Source organism: Arvicola amphibius, chromosome 2 (genome assembly GCF_903992535.2).
Source record: "Arvicola amphibius chromosome 2, mArvAmp1.2, whole genome shotgun sequence".
Taxonomy (NCBI): Eukaryota; Metazoa; Chordata; class Mammalia; order Rodentia; family Cricetidae; genus Arvicola; species Arvicola amphibius.
Window position 1 is genome coordinate 8,054,182 of NC_052048.2, and position 13,578 is coordinate 8,067,759.

General features: G+C 43.3%; 1 protein-coding gene across 1 annotated transcript; it reads right to left on the reverse strand.

Annotated features, from left to right (window-relative positions):
- Positions 1–1,348: 1,348 nt before the first annotated feature.
- On the reverse strand, positions 1,349–13,541 carry Golt1b (golgi transport 1B). Its single transcript, XM_038320464.2, has 5 exons — positions 13,406–13,541; positions 8,440–8,531; positions 6,785–6,963; positions 3,834–3,915; positions 1,349–1,921 (listed from the first exon to the last, which is right to left on the reverse strand). The coding sequence occupies exons 1-5, from the start codon at positions 13,428–13,430 to the stop codon at positions 1,883–1,885; spliced, it is 417 nt and encodes a 138-aa protein (XP_038176392.1). The 5' UTR covers positions 13,431–13,541; the 3' UTR covers positions 1,349–1,882.
- Between the last annotated feature and the right edge of the window lie 37 nt (positions 13,542–13,578).

Genomic DNA, 13,578 nt, shown 5'->3' on the forward strand with positions numbered 1-13,578 from the left:
AAGTCTATGAACTTCTTGCATCTTCTCAGGTTCAGTGTTTTCTGAAACCAGAATGCCAAAAGGGGATGTTAGCTGTAGTGCAAAAACCACTTTGATAGGGTCATGTCTATGTGGATTTAAATGGCAGACTCCTGTTCTAACAGTGACACCTAGCCACTGTAAATCACATAGGCCAAAGCCTGTAAGTCTACAGGGCACCTCACACAAGTCAGTTCTCAAAGCATAGCACTGAACTCCAGGAAGGTGACTTTTTGATGAACATCAGACAACGCCAGGTCTTTTATTATCCCATGAGCTATTGAGGTAGGATTCTCCACTTATCGAGTTTTCACAGGTTACACCGTAGGTAAGGTCAGATGCCAAGTACCAAACACGACAGTACTCCACAAGAATGAGCCATCTCACTACAAACCAGTCCTTCCTTCTGCAGACCAGCAAGGCTGGGGATTCTCCTGGCACCAAGAAATTTAAAAACAACAAACATTGTAATTGTAATGTCTTGTAGAAATGGTTTGTAAATAAATACAGTTTCAATTATGATTTTCTGCATCAAAAAGCTTTGAGACTGCTAAAAATAAATAGTGCAATCATTAGTGGTAAGATAAATAGTAGTACGTCTGAGGAAGTGCTCCCATGTCCAACAGGAAAACTACGACCCTGGGGAAGGAAGGAAACCATGGTTGCTCCTCTTGGCAGACTAGCAACAGAAGGGAATGAATGACAAGATTGCCCCAAATCATCATCACGCATCTGAGGAACCATGGCGAGTTTAGTTATGATGTAATAGCTTTTGCATGTCACACTGGGGGCATCTTCTCTCCTAACTCAAGATGGAGAACAGTGCAGGAAGCAGATGAGGTGTATGCTCATTTTTGGATGTTACAATAAAGCTGAAAATCATGTTACAATAAGAGGAAAATCACGATGAAATAAACAGCACTCTTCACAGTCACAGAATCAAGTCCTTGACAAGCTACAGACTTTCAGTGTCACCACAAGGTATGAAACCAAGGTGGAAAACTGTGGCCAAATGTCCTAAGAACACAGTAGGAAGAACTACAGCATGACATGGGAGCAATCACCTGGTGTGCGTCACTTAAGATCTCAAAAACTGACTCCAACACCCTCGGTAGAGACTACTCCACGGTCAGAATGCTGTGTTTGGCGTCTGCGTGCAGCAGATTGTACGAACACACCCAGGCCACACTCAAGAGATCTGTGCATCCAGAGTGTTGTAGAGTCAAGAAAGCACTTGGTCAGCTATGACTGAAGAAGTAACAGCTCAGAATGACCTCTGCGTATCCCAAAAAGGAATATCTAGTTTGGATTTTTATCTGGCTCCAAAATATAAAGATTCAAAAGGATCACAAAAGTTTTATTTTCATGTTTACAAAAAAAAGTGATTCACACATGAAACTGGGCTTTCCCTGGGCTGATACACGGAGACGACATAATCTAATCCAATTCAGGTATCATTACTGGTGACCCAGCACACCTAGAAATATCTGGGCCACCAAAATAGACATTATAAAAAAAAAAAATCAAATGCCTATCTGTGTTCCTGAATCTTCTAAAAAAAAAGTAACAGACACCATGGTTCTCTATGGATGGCTGTTTCCAACGTTGCAGCAAAACTAAGAAACAGCCTTCCAGTCACTAAGCATCGTCAAGACTTCATCCTCTCCAGCCGCGGATCTCAGATCGCCTGACCACAAGTCTGCTGTCACTGTTTCTTCGGCAACTGTTGGAACTTTGGAGGGTGTATGTTTTAGACTTCTGGAAGGATTTTACAAGCTAGTTTGTGAAACTTAACTTTGTGCTGGATATTCTTCAAAGGGTTTTATAAATAGTATAGCATTTAAAGTCTTCACTTCCCTCGCTGTTATACCATATTGTTGCTTTCTCCAACTTTATCTACAAACTGTAAGGAGAAGAAAGACAAAATTAAAGGGAGCTCAGGCATTGTTTAGCACTGAATCAACACTAAATGCTGGTTAAAAAACATCCAGCTTTATAAGACTCGCGGGAAGTCAAGGCATGACTGATAGTGGTTAACTGGATGGTCTCCACCACCATCTTCTTAGGTGTGTATAAAATTGACTTTTCTAAAAGTTGCTTTTGCATGACATGTTATACACATGAATTTAAGGGTGAACATGAAAAATGCAACACAATGAATAAAGTAATGTATAAAATGGCACTGACACTGCTAGCTCAACGACAAGACTGAAATGCCGGCCACTCATGCATTAATGAACCCAATGAGATATTTCCACTGACCATTCCTGTGGATCTTCTGGGCCTATGTGGTCTTTGGACAAACAGATTTAACTCAATTAAGTTCAGTAATAAACAACAACTATCAACTAAAATATGTTAAATGAGCATTCTGGACATCATACTGAAGGGGGCAAAGACACTGAGACATTCAGTGTTGCCAACATAAATTTATAATTGTTAAATATGAACTTTAACGAACAGTCATGTCAATGGTTATTGACTTCAGTTACTCCATCCCAAATAGAAACAGTTTGTCTTTGGCATCCCAGATAGTGACCTACAGCTTCCAACAGTGTATATAGTCATGGCAATGCTGCAAGGTAGGGCCCTGCCCAGTTCTAGCCAGCAGGGCCTTTGTACACAGTTCCACATCTGTTACTTAGGAACTGACTACTGACCCCTACTGTGCTGGCTGAGCAATTACACAATTACTACTGAACTCATAACCATGGATACAGTAAGCTACTACAACTACAGGTCTTAGTAAATTCAAATGCCATTCTCTATAGAAACAATATTAAACTGAGTTTGGTAATAAGGATAAATGGAGCCGGGGTCCACTCCACCCCAAGCAAGGTACCAACCTTTGAAATGATCATAAACAGGTGCCTGACAATATTTGTGGATTCACTAGAACCATACATTTCAGTGGAAAAAAAAAAAAAAAAAGAATGCAAAGAATGCAAATACGTTGTCTGTGCCAGGGTGCTCTGCCTCTAAGACTGACCTGGCATGGAAAGGACTGGGCTTACAGTGGTGTTCATTTTCCTGGAAGTACTCATTAGCTGAGAACTTGGCCAACACTGTGGCCCTCCCTGCAGACCAATGGGCTTAACTACCTTTTGTACTTTAACCTAGTTGTTTCTTTCCATATTTTAGGTTTACTTAGTTTTCAGACTAAGAAGATGGCTAAAAAGAAGGCATTTAGAGTTGTCATGAGAAAGACTAGGTCTCTGGGGTCAGTTAAATGTTATCCTTCATTCAGCGACTTGGGAAAAATGGTTGGCATTTCTATTGTGAATGGCAGATGTTATGCTGGACCCTAGGGAAGCATGGCTAGTAGCCATCTGTCTGTCTCTGCCCTGAAGGACTCTGATCACAGCTCTGGAGCTTTCCTCTTGATGATTAAAACAGGTAAATGCTACGACAGAGGTGTGTATAGGGAAAGCATGCAAAGCCATCCTGAATCTGCCATAGGAAGCTGGGAAGGCAGGTAAATCCTGAGAGGGTCTGGAGATCCTACAATAAATGGAGCCTCCATGGCAGGTTAGTACCATGTGTCCACAGAATGCACCCTGAATGCAGGAAGGGTTTCACTTATCAATCAGAGTGACACCAAAAATAGAAAATAATACTGAAAATACCATGTTCAAGCAAAATGTCAGGTTTCACAGATCTACAAATGATTAGTTTCTGGCTTTCACGGTAACCAGAATCCATATGACACAAAAATCTATATCATAATGACATAATCACATCAGTGAGTCAAGGTCCAAGTAAAAAGGCATCACAATCTATTTAGTCGGGTGTTTTGCTAAACACTGAATACATACCGATCTGATTCCAGGTAGATTTAGGAGGGATCCAAGGATAGGCACTCTTCTGATAAAGCCAATGACCACAGGAAAGAAGCCCCTGGGAGGCAGAAAACAAGGTTATTAGACTTCAGTGCTTTCTACCAGGAGGAACCACCAGCCAGGGGAAACAGCAACTTCAGTCACCAGTTACCACAAATGCAGCTAACAATTTGATTACTGCTAAAATGGTGCTCAGAATACAATGGAACTTGGCTGTGCTGTGATCAGACCATGAGCTTTCTGTTCCACTGCTGAAGACAGGGTTGTTGGGGGAAGGGGCTAAGCAGAAGAAATGAGCTGCTGAGACTGTATGCACGAAACCATGAATCCAACACCAACAGAACACCTAGCAGAGGGTACGTCTCTCAGCCTGCCAGTTTTTGGTGTGGATACACGCCCACAGAAGCGACACAGCCTCTAATTAGCTTATCTGTGGGTCAGTGAGGACACTTCTAAGCTGAACAGTTTAAGAACACAATAACATGTACCTGATTCTTAAAATGCAGTTCACAGGGACGAGAGTACAAGAGAGAGGTCAGGAGCTGCCAGTTTCACCTCTGAGAGCACAGGAAGGGAACTGAACGCAACCCAGAGGAACCGCTCTTACAGTCCAACCAGGCACGTCTCAGAGATACACTTTCTGAGCAGTATTAGTTCAAGTGGGTGTTTTTAAAGCTATCTTTAAAAACACAAACGTGACTTCACACGTTGCTACTGAGGGTTTCATGTATTTGGAGAAAGAACAACAAACACTCTTAGCTCTAGATCTCAAGCCAAGACCCTCTCAGAATAAACAAAACTCAGCAGAAGCACAAGGGTTTTACCAGAAGCCTCCTTAAACCCTGAAGCTGAGGTATTAGTGCAATTCACCAATACAACAATGGCAGTCCTTCTGTAACAGTATCGAGGGCCAACCTGGGCCATTTAACTTCACTGCTGGAGACTGCAGGTGCCAGCACCCAGTCTCTCATGTTCTCAACTTTTCTTTTTTAAGATGCATTTACTGAGAGCTGCCCTTCTTTCCTCTCCTTCCTTGGCCCAGTGATTCTTACTATTAACTTCTCTCTGCCCTCTTTTTCCCACTTCAATGGCAGCAGTTAGTGTTCAACTGCCTAACTTTATACTGGGTGCCAAGTCTGAGCTCTTTAACTATTTTACCTGCCTCCAGTTGTTCTTTCTGAAATGTACCCTCAAATTTTTCTTGTATTGATGTGTTTTGGGGCATGCGGCACATACTATGACATATGTGGAGCTCAGAGCACAACTTATAGGAGTAAGCTCTCTAACTCTGCCATGTAGGTCCTGGGCATCCAACTCAGCTCTGTCTTCAGGCTTCGTGTCACACACCTTTAGCACTGGGTGACCTCACTGCACATGTCACCTGACCACAGAGCAGTCTCCCTAAAGACGCCTATCTGGCTCAACTCATTTCTGGCTTAAAAATCTTTGTGTCCCTGCCTCTCTGCTGCAGACATGGCTCCTTAGTGTAGCATGATTAATACAAACCCAGAGACAGATATTGAGGTTCAACCTGAAAGTCAGAAAAGCAGAACAGCCAGTCACGGGCTCTTCCCTCTATCTCAGTCTGAAATGCAAATCCTGCCTCCAGGAATCTCAGAATGAGACCAACAGAGCTGTCTCCTCCCATTTTATATTCCTCTCTAGGGCTGGTATTGTAGGCATGCACCACTACCGCCGGTTTCTATGGCAAACTAGTGTGCTACTGGGATTAAAGGTGTGTGTCGCCACTACCTGGTCTTTAAGGCTGATCAGTGGGGCTGTTTTACTCTCTGATCTTCAGGCAAGCTTTATTTATTCAAATACAAATGAAATACCACTACACTTCCCCCTTTTGTCTAAAATAACAAAACATCTTAGTCTAAATCTGACAATAAGCAACTCGTTTAGCCAAAGAGTGCTGTAATTAGTATAGTTTTTGTGTGATTATTCAGGTTTGGGCAACTGTGAAATGAATGGACAGTCTGTCTGCAGGCCCAGCCCATGGTGGATAGCGCGGTTCTTGGGCTGCTGGTCCTGGGTTCTATAAGAAGGTGTGTTGAGCAAGCCAAGGAGAGCAAGCCAGAAAGCAGCTCCCCTCAATGGTTTCTGCATCAGCTCCTGCTTCTGGATCCTGCTCTGCTTCGAGTTCCTGTCTTGACCTCCTTCGGTGATGAGCAGCAATGCTGAAGTATAAGCCTAATAATAAACCCTTCCTGCTCAACTTGATCTTTTGTCATGGTGTTTCATCGTGGCCACAGACCCCTAACTAAGACAAAATCAGGAGTGGGGTATTGCTGTGACAGACCTGACCACATGTCTGAGAGGACTGTGGAAGGACCGGAGTCCTTAGGAAGAATCCAGATGATCATGAGTGGACCCCAGACATTAAGACAGTTGGAATTCTGTTTTGCTTTGATTTGATTGTGACTGTGCTAATTTTTTTCCCTCTTGAAGAAAGAAGGTATTTTTATTAGAGCCCACAGTTGGGAGACTTGGATTTTAAAACACTTTGTATTTTTAAAGAGATTGGCTATTTTAAAGGAACTTATATTTTAAATATGTTTGAATATGTAAAGACTGTGGGACTTTTAAAGTTATTTAAGATCTTGGAGATGAGTAAGAAGGAACAGTGACGTGTCTGTGTGTCAAGCTGACAAGGGGTCAGTGGTGCTGGGTGGCTTTGTGTGTCAACTTGACACAAGCTAGAGCCACTGGAAATAGTTAACAAATAGTCTATTACCTTACCCAGGCAGTCATTTACATTTAGGAAACATTTTTATAGTTGGCTGACTTAAATTAAAAGACTCAGTCTAAACAGCAGTCATTCAGGAAGTGATCCTCCCATGTTAGCCCAACTACCCAGGGCTCTGCAACAGTTACCTGACACACTGACTGGCTCACTAAAAGAGAAGAAAATAATGGCTTACCTGAACAAAAGAAAGAATCCATAAATTTCGAAGATCATGCCTATCAAAGGCCATCCAATGAGAACCACGAACACACCACCCAGGAAAAATCCAGTGGCCTTCACTTTTTGTTTCTGGAAGAAGAATCTGAATGTTCTTTCTAGACCAATTACAAAAGCCAAGCCAGCCACAAACAGAACCTAGGAGAGAAAGACAAGCAACACAGAATGGGTCAAATACCTCATAAAGTGAAGAGCAAGGGGATGAAGCAGTTTGCTTGGCATCTGCTATGTGCACTGCCAGAGTCCTGGGTGTACGCACTGCAACAAAGCCAGGCGTGGGGCGCACATGCTGGAAGTCCTGGCTATCTTCACGGGCCTCTTTCCTTGTCTAATCCCATGCGATGGAGAAAGATGATGAAATGGGACAGAGGGACCCCCATTGGCAGCAATTCCCCAGCTTCGCTGGATAGGCAAGGAAACGGCTTAGTCAAGAAGACAGCTGGCAAGGCCTGGATGGCCAGCTTGCTTTAATTTGCCACCGAATGTAGTCCCTGATTCTGCAACAGTCACCTTGGGGTGTAGGGGTTTCTATGGGTGGGCGATTTGGGCGGTGGCTATGCAGACAGCAGAGGATCAGTGCAAAGCCAGGGAGAAGAGCCCAGCAGCAGAAGAGACACACACATGGATAAGAAATTGTGTATGAAATACTTCCCCCCACTAGCTTTCCTCAGGAAAATGACTCTTTACCAATACACACCAGGCCCACCTGCTAAGTATCATATTCCCAGACAACAGAGCTATTTATACCACCAGGTGAAAACACCAACTTTGCTATCCTTTCTCTTTTCAATTAAAGTAGGTCACAGACTCCAAAATCATTTCAACATTGTTCAGTGACTTTTCCACCTTATCACAAGAGGCGTTCCTTCCTCCTGGAACCCGACACATCGATAGGGGAGTACACAGCAAGCAAGCAAAGCACATCCTTTCTAGTGTGGTCAGGAACACCTCAAACAAGTACTCAAAGAAATTACATTGATTTATTCACTTGTTTACCTGCACGTGGGCAGGGCATGGAAGTTAGAGGAAGGTATCTTCAAGAAGTTCGTTCTCTTCTATCATGTACGTTCCAGGGATAGGTTGGTGGCAAGCCCTTTTACCCACTGAACCATCTCATGACAAAAGATGTACTTTAAAAAAGCTTTTAGGTTATTAAAAATTTGTTTATTCAATTTAATAACATGCACAGTATGATTAAACTGAAAAGTTTGGTAAATTTACTAGACAAGGCGTTAGCAAGTCATCTTTCTCTTCTTTACTTTTTGAGATAGCACCTTGCTCTGTAGCATCAGGCTAGTTTAAACTTGTGGCAATCCTCCTGCCTTGGTTTTCTACATGCTGAGCTTACAGGTCTGAACCACCATGCCTGGCTAGGTCTTCTGACTCCAATTCCTATTCAAGGGCAGCATTCACTTAACTTAATCCAATGTAAATCACACCACAAACACTTAAGAGTGATTGATCAAGTAGGAACCTTTTAAGTTAATCTTCTATTCACTCAGAAAGCTGATGGGGTCACTGCTGCTGCAAACAGCAAACCTAACAGTCAAGTAAGAAGTCACTAACAGATAAAACTGTTTGATGAATTAAAAACGTACATATTTAAAAACTTACATTTCCAATAGCCAGCAGCGCTTTGTCAAAAAAGAGAATCATTCCAAAGAACAGGAAAAACACTCCAAATCCTGTTAAGCCCATGCCAATTTCTGCAACACAAAGCGCATGGTTAAGGCAGAGGGAAATAAGGTCTCTGACAATCCCACAAACTCAGCACAAAATCACACAGGTCCCAACCATGCAGGTCAGCTTCTTAATGGCATCACGATGTCTAAAAAAATAACATAGCATCTGATGTGGGATTCCCCTTTGTATGCTGTGAACACCATTGGTTAATAAAGAAATTGGGCCTGTGCAGGGAATAGAGGTAGGCGGGGAAAACTAAACTGAAGGGTGGGGGAAAGGAGGTGGAATCAGAGAGAAGCCATGGAGCCACCACCAGAGACAGATGTGCTGAAACTTTGCTGGTAGGCCACAACTTTGTGGTGATGAACAGATTAATGGAGATGGGTTAAATTAATATATGATTTAGCCAATAAGAAGCTAGAACTAATGAGCCAAGCAGTAATTTGAATAATACAGTTTCTGTGTGATTATTTCGGTCCTGGGTGCCGGGATGAACAAGCGGCCTGCTGCTACAAGCACCAGCTAGTTATATGGCCAAGTCTAAATCAGGAACAAAATAAAACTTTCAGTTCTCAAGCAGGAGACAGGAAAGACAGGTCTAGACTCAGCCTTCACAGATGTATATATATATATATATATCTATATAGATATATATATCTATCTATCTATATATATATATATATATATATCTATAGGGTTTAACTATTTGTCTCCCACAGACATTACACTACCAATGTTTACACGCTTAAGACTAGAACCTGAAATTACAACCTAGCCCAAGTTTTTTACTTTTCACGTAGAAACTAAGACTTGTTAGTCCACTACTAGAGGCCAAGGGGTGTTATAGGTACTGAATACAGTGGTGGGACACAGTATAATCAAGGTCTCCCCTGCATATAAAATGCTTTATTGACCTTACATTTTCTAGATCCAATCTTTTGTCTGAAACCACAGACACACTCTTGTTACTGCTACAAAGCAAAATCTGTCTATCACTTCTCAGTCATCTTGCTTTAGTACTTAGAGACTAACTGGCAACCACCCTCGTTCCCCCTCCAGAACTGCTGTCTGTATTTGTGATCTCTGACTCACTAATTATTTTCCCTTCAGCTCTAAATAGCTAAATTTCAGGCCAGTCACACACACACACACACACACACACACAAATAATTAAGACTGAACCACATCAAGGGTCTGATGATCCAATACTTTTTTAAACTTTACCTCTCTCTACATCTCCATGGCCCCATTTTTTAATATAATATCTTTCATTTTGTTTCTAAAATTAGCCTCAAAGAATTTATATGCCCATCTACCATCATTCTAGTTTAAATGTACTTCAGATGCAAATACTAAAATTCCAGGCTAAAACTTTCTTGCTCAAACATTTTAGGAGAATTTACTAACACTAGAAGCAAGTGGAATTCTACTAAGCAATGATTAGTTAAGGGCATATCATAACAGCCACATTATCCAAAATATGACTAGCTTCTTGTGTTCATAAATTATCTTCACAACTATACAAAATCGAAGATGTTTGTTTATGGAAGAGGAAACCAAGCCGGTAAAGTGGTTGCTGTGCAAGCATGAGGATCTGAGTTCAGATCCCAGCACCCACCTACAAAGCTGGACATGCTTCCTGCCTGAGATCCCAGCGGTGGGGAAGAAGACAGGAGGATTGTGAAGATCACCGGCAGGCTAGCTAAACCAGTGAGCTCTAGGTTCAGTGAGAGACCTTGTCATTCATTCACTCACACACACACACCCATGGAGAATGATTGTAGAAGGCATCCAATGTCAATTTGGTCACAACTGTGCATGCACACACAAGTAAAAGTGTTCCCCAAATGGTGCAATTTATTTATTTATTTTCAAATGGTACAATTTAAATCAAGAAGAAAATTAAATGGAAATATGGTTGCTATGCGCTGAGAACTTGACAGGAGTCAGGCACTGTGAGGTGTTTCCCAGGGTACACATGCAATGCAATCCTCCCAGTATCTCTGGAATGTAGGCACAATCACATCACTTTAGGGAAGGAGGAAGATGGGGAATTTACGCTTCCCCAAATCGAACTATGGTTAAGTATCTGAACTAGGTCTATTTTAACCATCATCTTTAAATATTTGTACCCACAGTTTAAAAACCTATTTATGAAACTCAAGGGTACAGGACTGCACAGAACAATGTAACTGACAAGTTTAATCTCAGTCTAGAACAGCCCAGTAGGTACTAGAACTATTTAAGAGTCAGAGAGTGGACAAAGCGGCCCCATGTGGCTCATCATAGTGCAGTGTCCATGCACATGCCTCGTGATTCCTTGAACAGAGAATCAATGGCCTAAGCTTCCCACAAGCAACTGATCACTGACTGCTGTAAGTGGGTGGGTGGACTGCAGATCTAGTCTTCTCACCCCACAATCCTACTACAGCCCAGACAGGCCGTCAGAGGGGCAGCTGCCCGTGGAATCTTTATCAAATGAGCACTAGCACAATGCTGCCAGGAACAGCCCGCTGAGATGGGTCAAAAATCCTCACCACACCTTTTCTCATCTCCAGATTTTGTCCCTATCCTTATCAATCCATAAGTTCTCTAAGTCAAAAGGCCTATATGATGCAACCATCTTCCTGCCGGGACTATACTTGGGAAAACATAATATCCAATCTTCATTTTTTTCTGCCCATAAAAAGTTAATTTTGATATAAGTAATCTGAGAGGTTAAATTAGATAACATTTTTAAAAAAGTCTATTTTAAGAAATTTTATAAAAAACGACCAGTTTAACTTAATGTCAATCACAGCTGACATTTTAGTGACAGTGACATATCACAGAAACTGAGAGGCCCTTCTTTTCCTATCACACCCTTTAAGAAACAGATAACTTCAACCAGGTCCCAATCTCAGTAAGTCAAATACACAGCCGCATTTGATTGAATGCGACAATCCGATGTAACATGGAAGCTCTTCCTATTGAAAGCCTTGGCATTTCTGCTGTAATGGGGAGAGTACTGTATAGTGTCTTAAGTCAACCATGAGCTGTCACCCAGCCTTCTTAGAACTGAAAGCCCTGAATAATGTTGGCATCTCTCTGGGATGATGGGTCCCATCCTGCAGGAAACACAGACACAGACTCAATCTGAACCGAAAAAGCTCTGGTTCCCTAACCATTGGTTGTATCTCACCATCTTACCTTGGACACTGGGTAAGGGAACATGACAGAATTTTACCCTTCCAAGAACTTTGATAAAATGAGGTGGAAAGTGGCTTTTCCTTCAGAGTCCAATTCCTCATTTTTGGAGACTGAAGTTCTCTTTGCCTTGTGCACAGGGTAATTTAAATACCACAGACTTGTATCATTCCCAGGTGTGAATATTTACATCCAGTCTCCTTAGAAGCCAGCAGTCTTGGGACTATGGCCTTTTCTCTCTCTTTCTCTCTACTCCAGTTCATAAATGGCCTATGTCTGTTTGTCCATGCTCATGCTATCTCAAACTCAATAAAGCCAACTGCTCTTCCAGAGGATCTGAGTTTGGTTCCCAGCACCCACATGAGGCAGCTAACGACTGTTTGTAACTCCAGCTCCAGGGAACCTGTCCTATGGCTCTGATCTCCTCTGGCACCCACACGCATATGTCCATACCACCACACAGACACATTTAAAAAAAAAGCAGATCAAGCCCACTGTAATCTATATATCTACGTCTTACATTAAAATGAAAAAAATCATAAAACCGTTACTAATAACAGCAGGGAAAAAAGGATACTTGTATTTCTGATTAGAATCAAACGAAGCTGATAGAGCAATAATGAGCAACACTCCTGGTCGAGTCCAAATCAAGCACTGCGTGGGTAGGACTGGGCTGCCAAGTGTATAGGGAACCATAGACGATCTGTGACATTCAGGTGCACCAGGACTGGAATTTAAATCCTCACACTGCACTTGAGAATAACTCCAAGGAGGGTTTCGTTTTAGTTCAATGGGATGTGTGAATCTTGAAAATCTAAGGTGACTAGAGTAACGAGGAGGGCTGAGGCAGAAAGAGGTCATGTTCGCTAAAAATCTTCAGAAAGTGAACAGTTTTGGTAGAAAAATAATTGAGATGTCAAGAAAAGGTAGAAAAATGAAAACGATGGAGCCGGGATACAGCTCAGCTGGTCCACTGAACACTTGTCCAGTATGCTCTGATCTCTTCTGGGGCCACAAAAAAGGCAATACGGCAAAGCTCATCGGAATGATGAGATAGGCAGAAAGGGATGCTAAAATGAAACAGGCAACAAAGTATAGTACACAGCAACACTAATAAGGAAATCCTTTACCTGTAGAGACAGGCAGAATCGCTGATGCTTGTAATCTTACAACTTTAGAGGCTGAGGCAGAAGGATTACAAGTTGGAGGCAAGCTCGAACACAAAGAGCGAAAGGCCAGCCTTATTTGCATACACAGTGTGATCATGATTCCTGACACAGAAAACTAAAACACCGCTCCCAACAAAAGTCAACGCTCTGACTGAAGCGCAAAGGGACCTTAAAATTGGCAAACTCGGTTGGAACTTAAACGGGCAGAAAACTCAAGTCCTTCCTTGCAAGGGAATTTGGGGGCAGGTTGCTAACAGCAGCGTCGGGAGGCAAATCATCACCGCTCCCTACGCCCCCAGCCACCCCAGCCCCGCAGGAGCCCGAGTGCAGGCAGACGGTCTCCTTCCCGCCGCCCCGAAAACTTTGTCCGCTGGCGGCTCCACTCGAGCAGGAGCAGACCGACCGTCCTCCGGTCGGGGCCCCCTCTTCCCTCCCTCCGTCCCGCAGGCCGCCGCCCCACGCCGCGCTCGCTCCATTCATTGCGGGGCGGAGCAGAGGCAGCGGCGGGAGCGCGGCCGACGCGGGGCCCCGGCAGCGCTTACTCTGCGTGTCCGTGAGGGAGATCATGGCGGCGGCGGCGGCGAAGACCGCGGTGCCTCGGGGCCCACGCTGCGAAGCCTAATCCGGAGGAGAGCCACGGGGACGCCGCCCGGGCCCGAGCCGCCACGTCTTCCGGAAACACGCAGCCGCCGCCGCCGGGCCGTAAGGCCGCGCG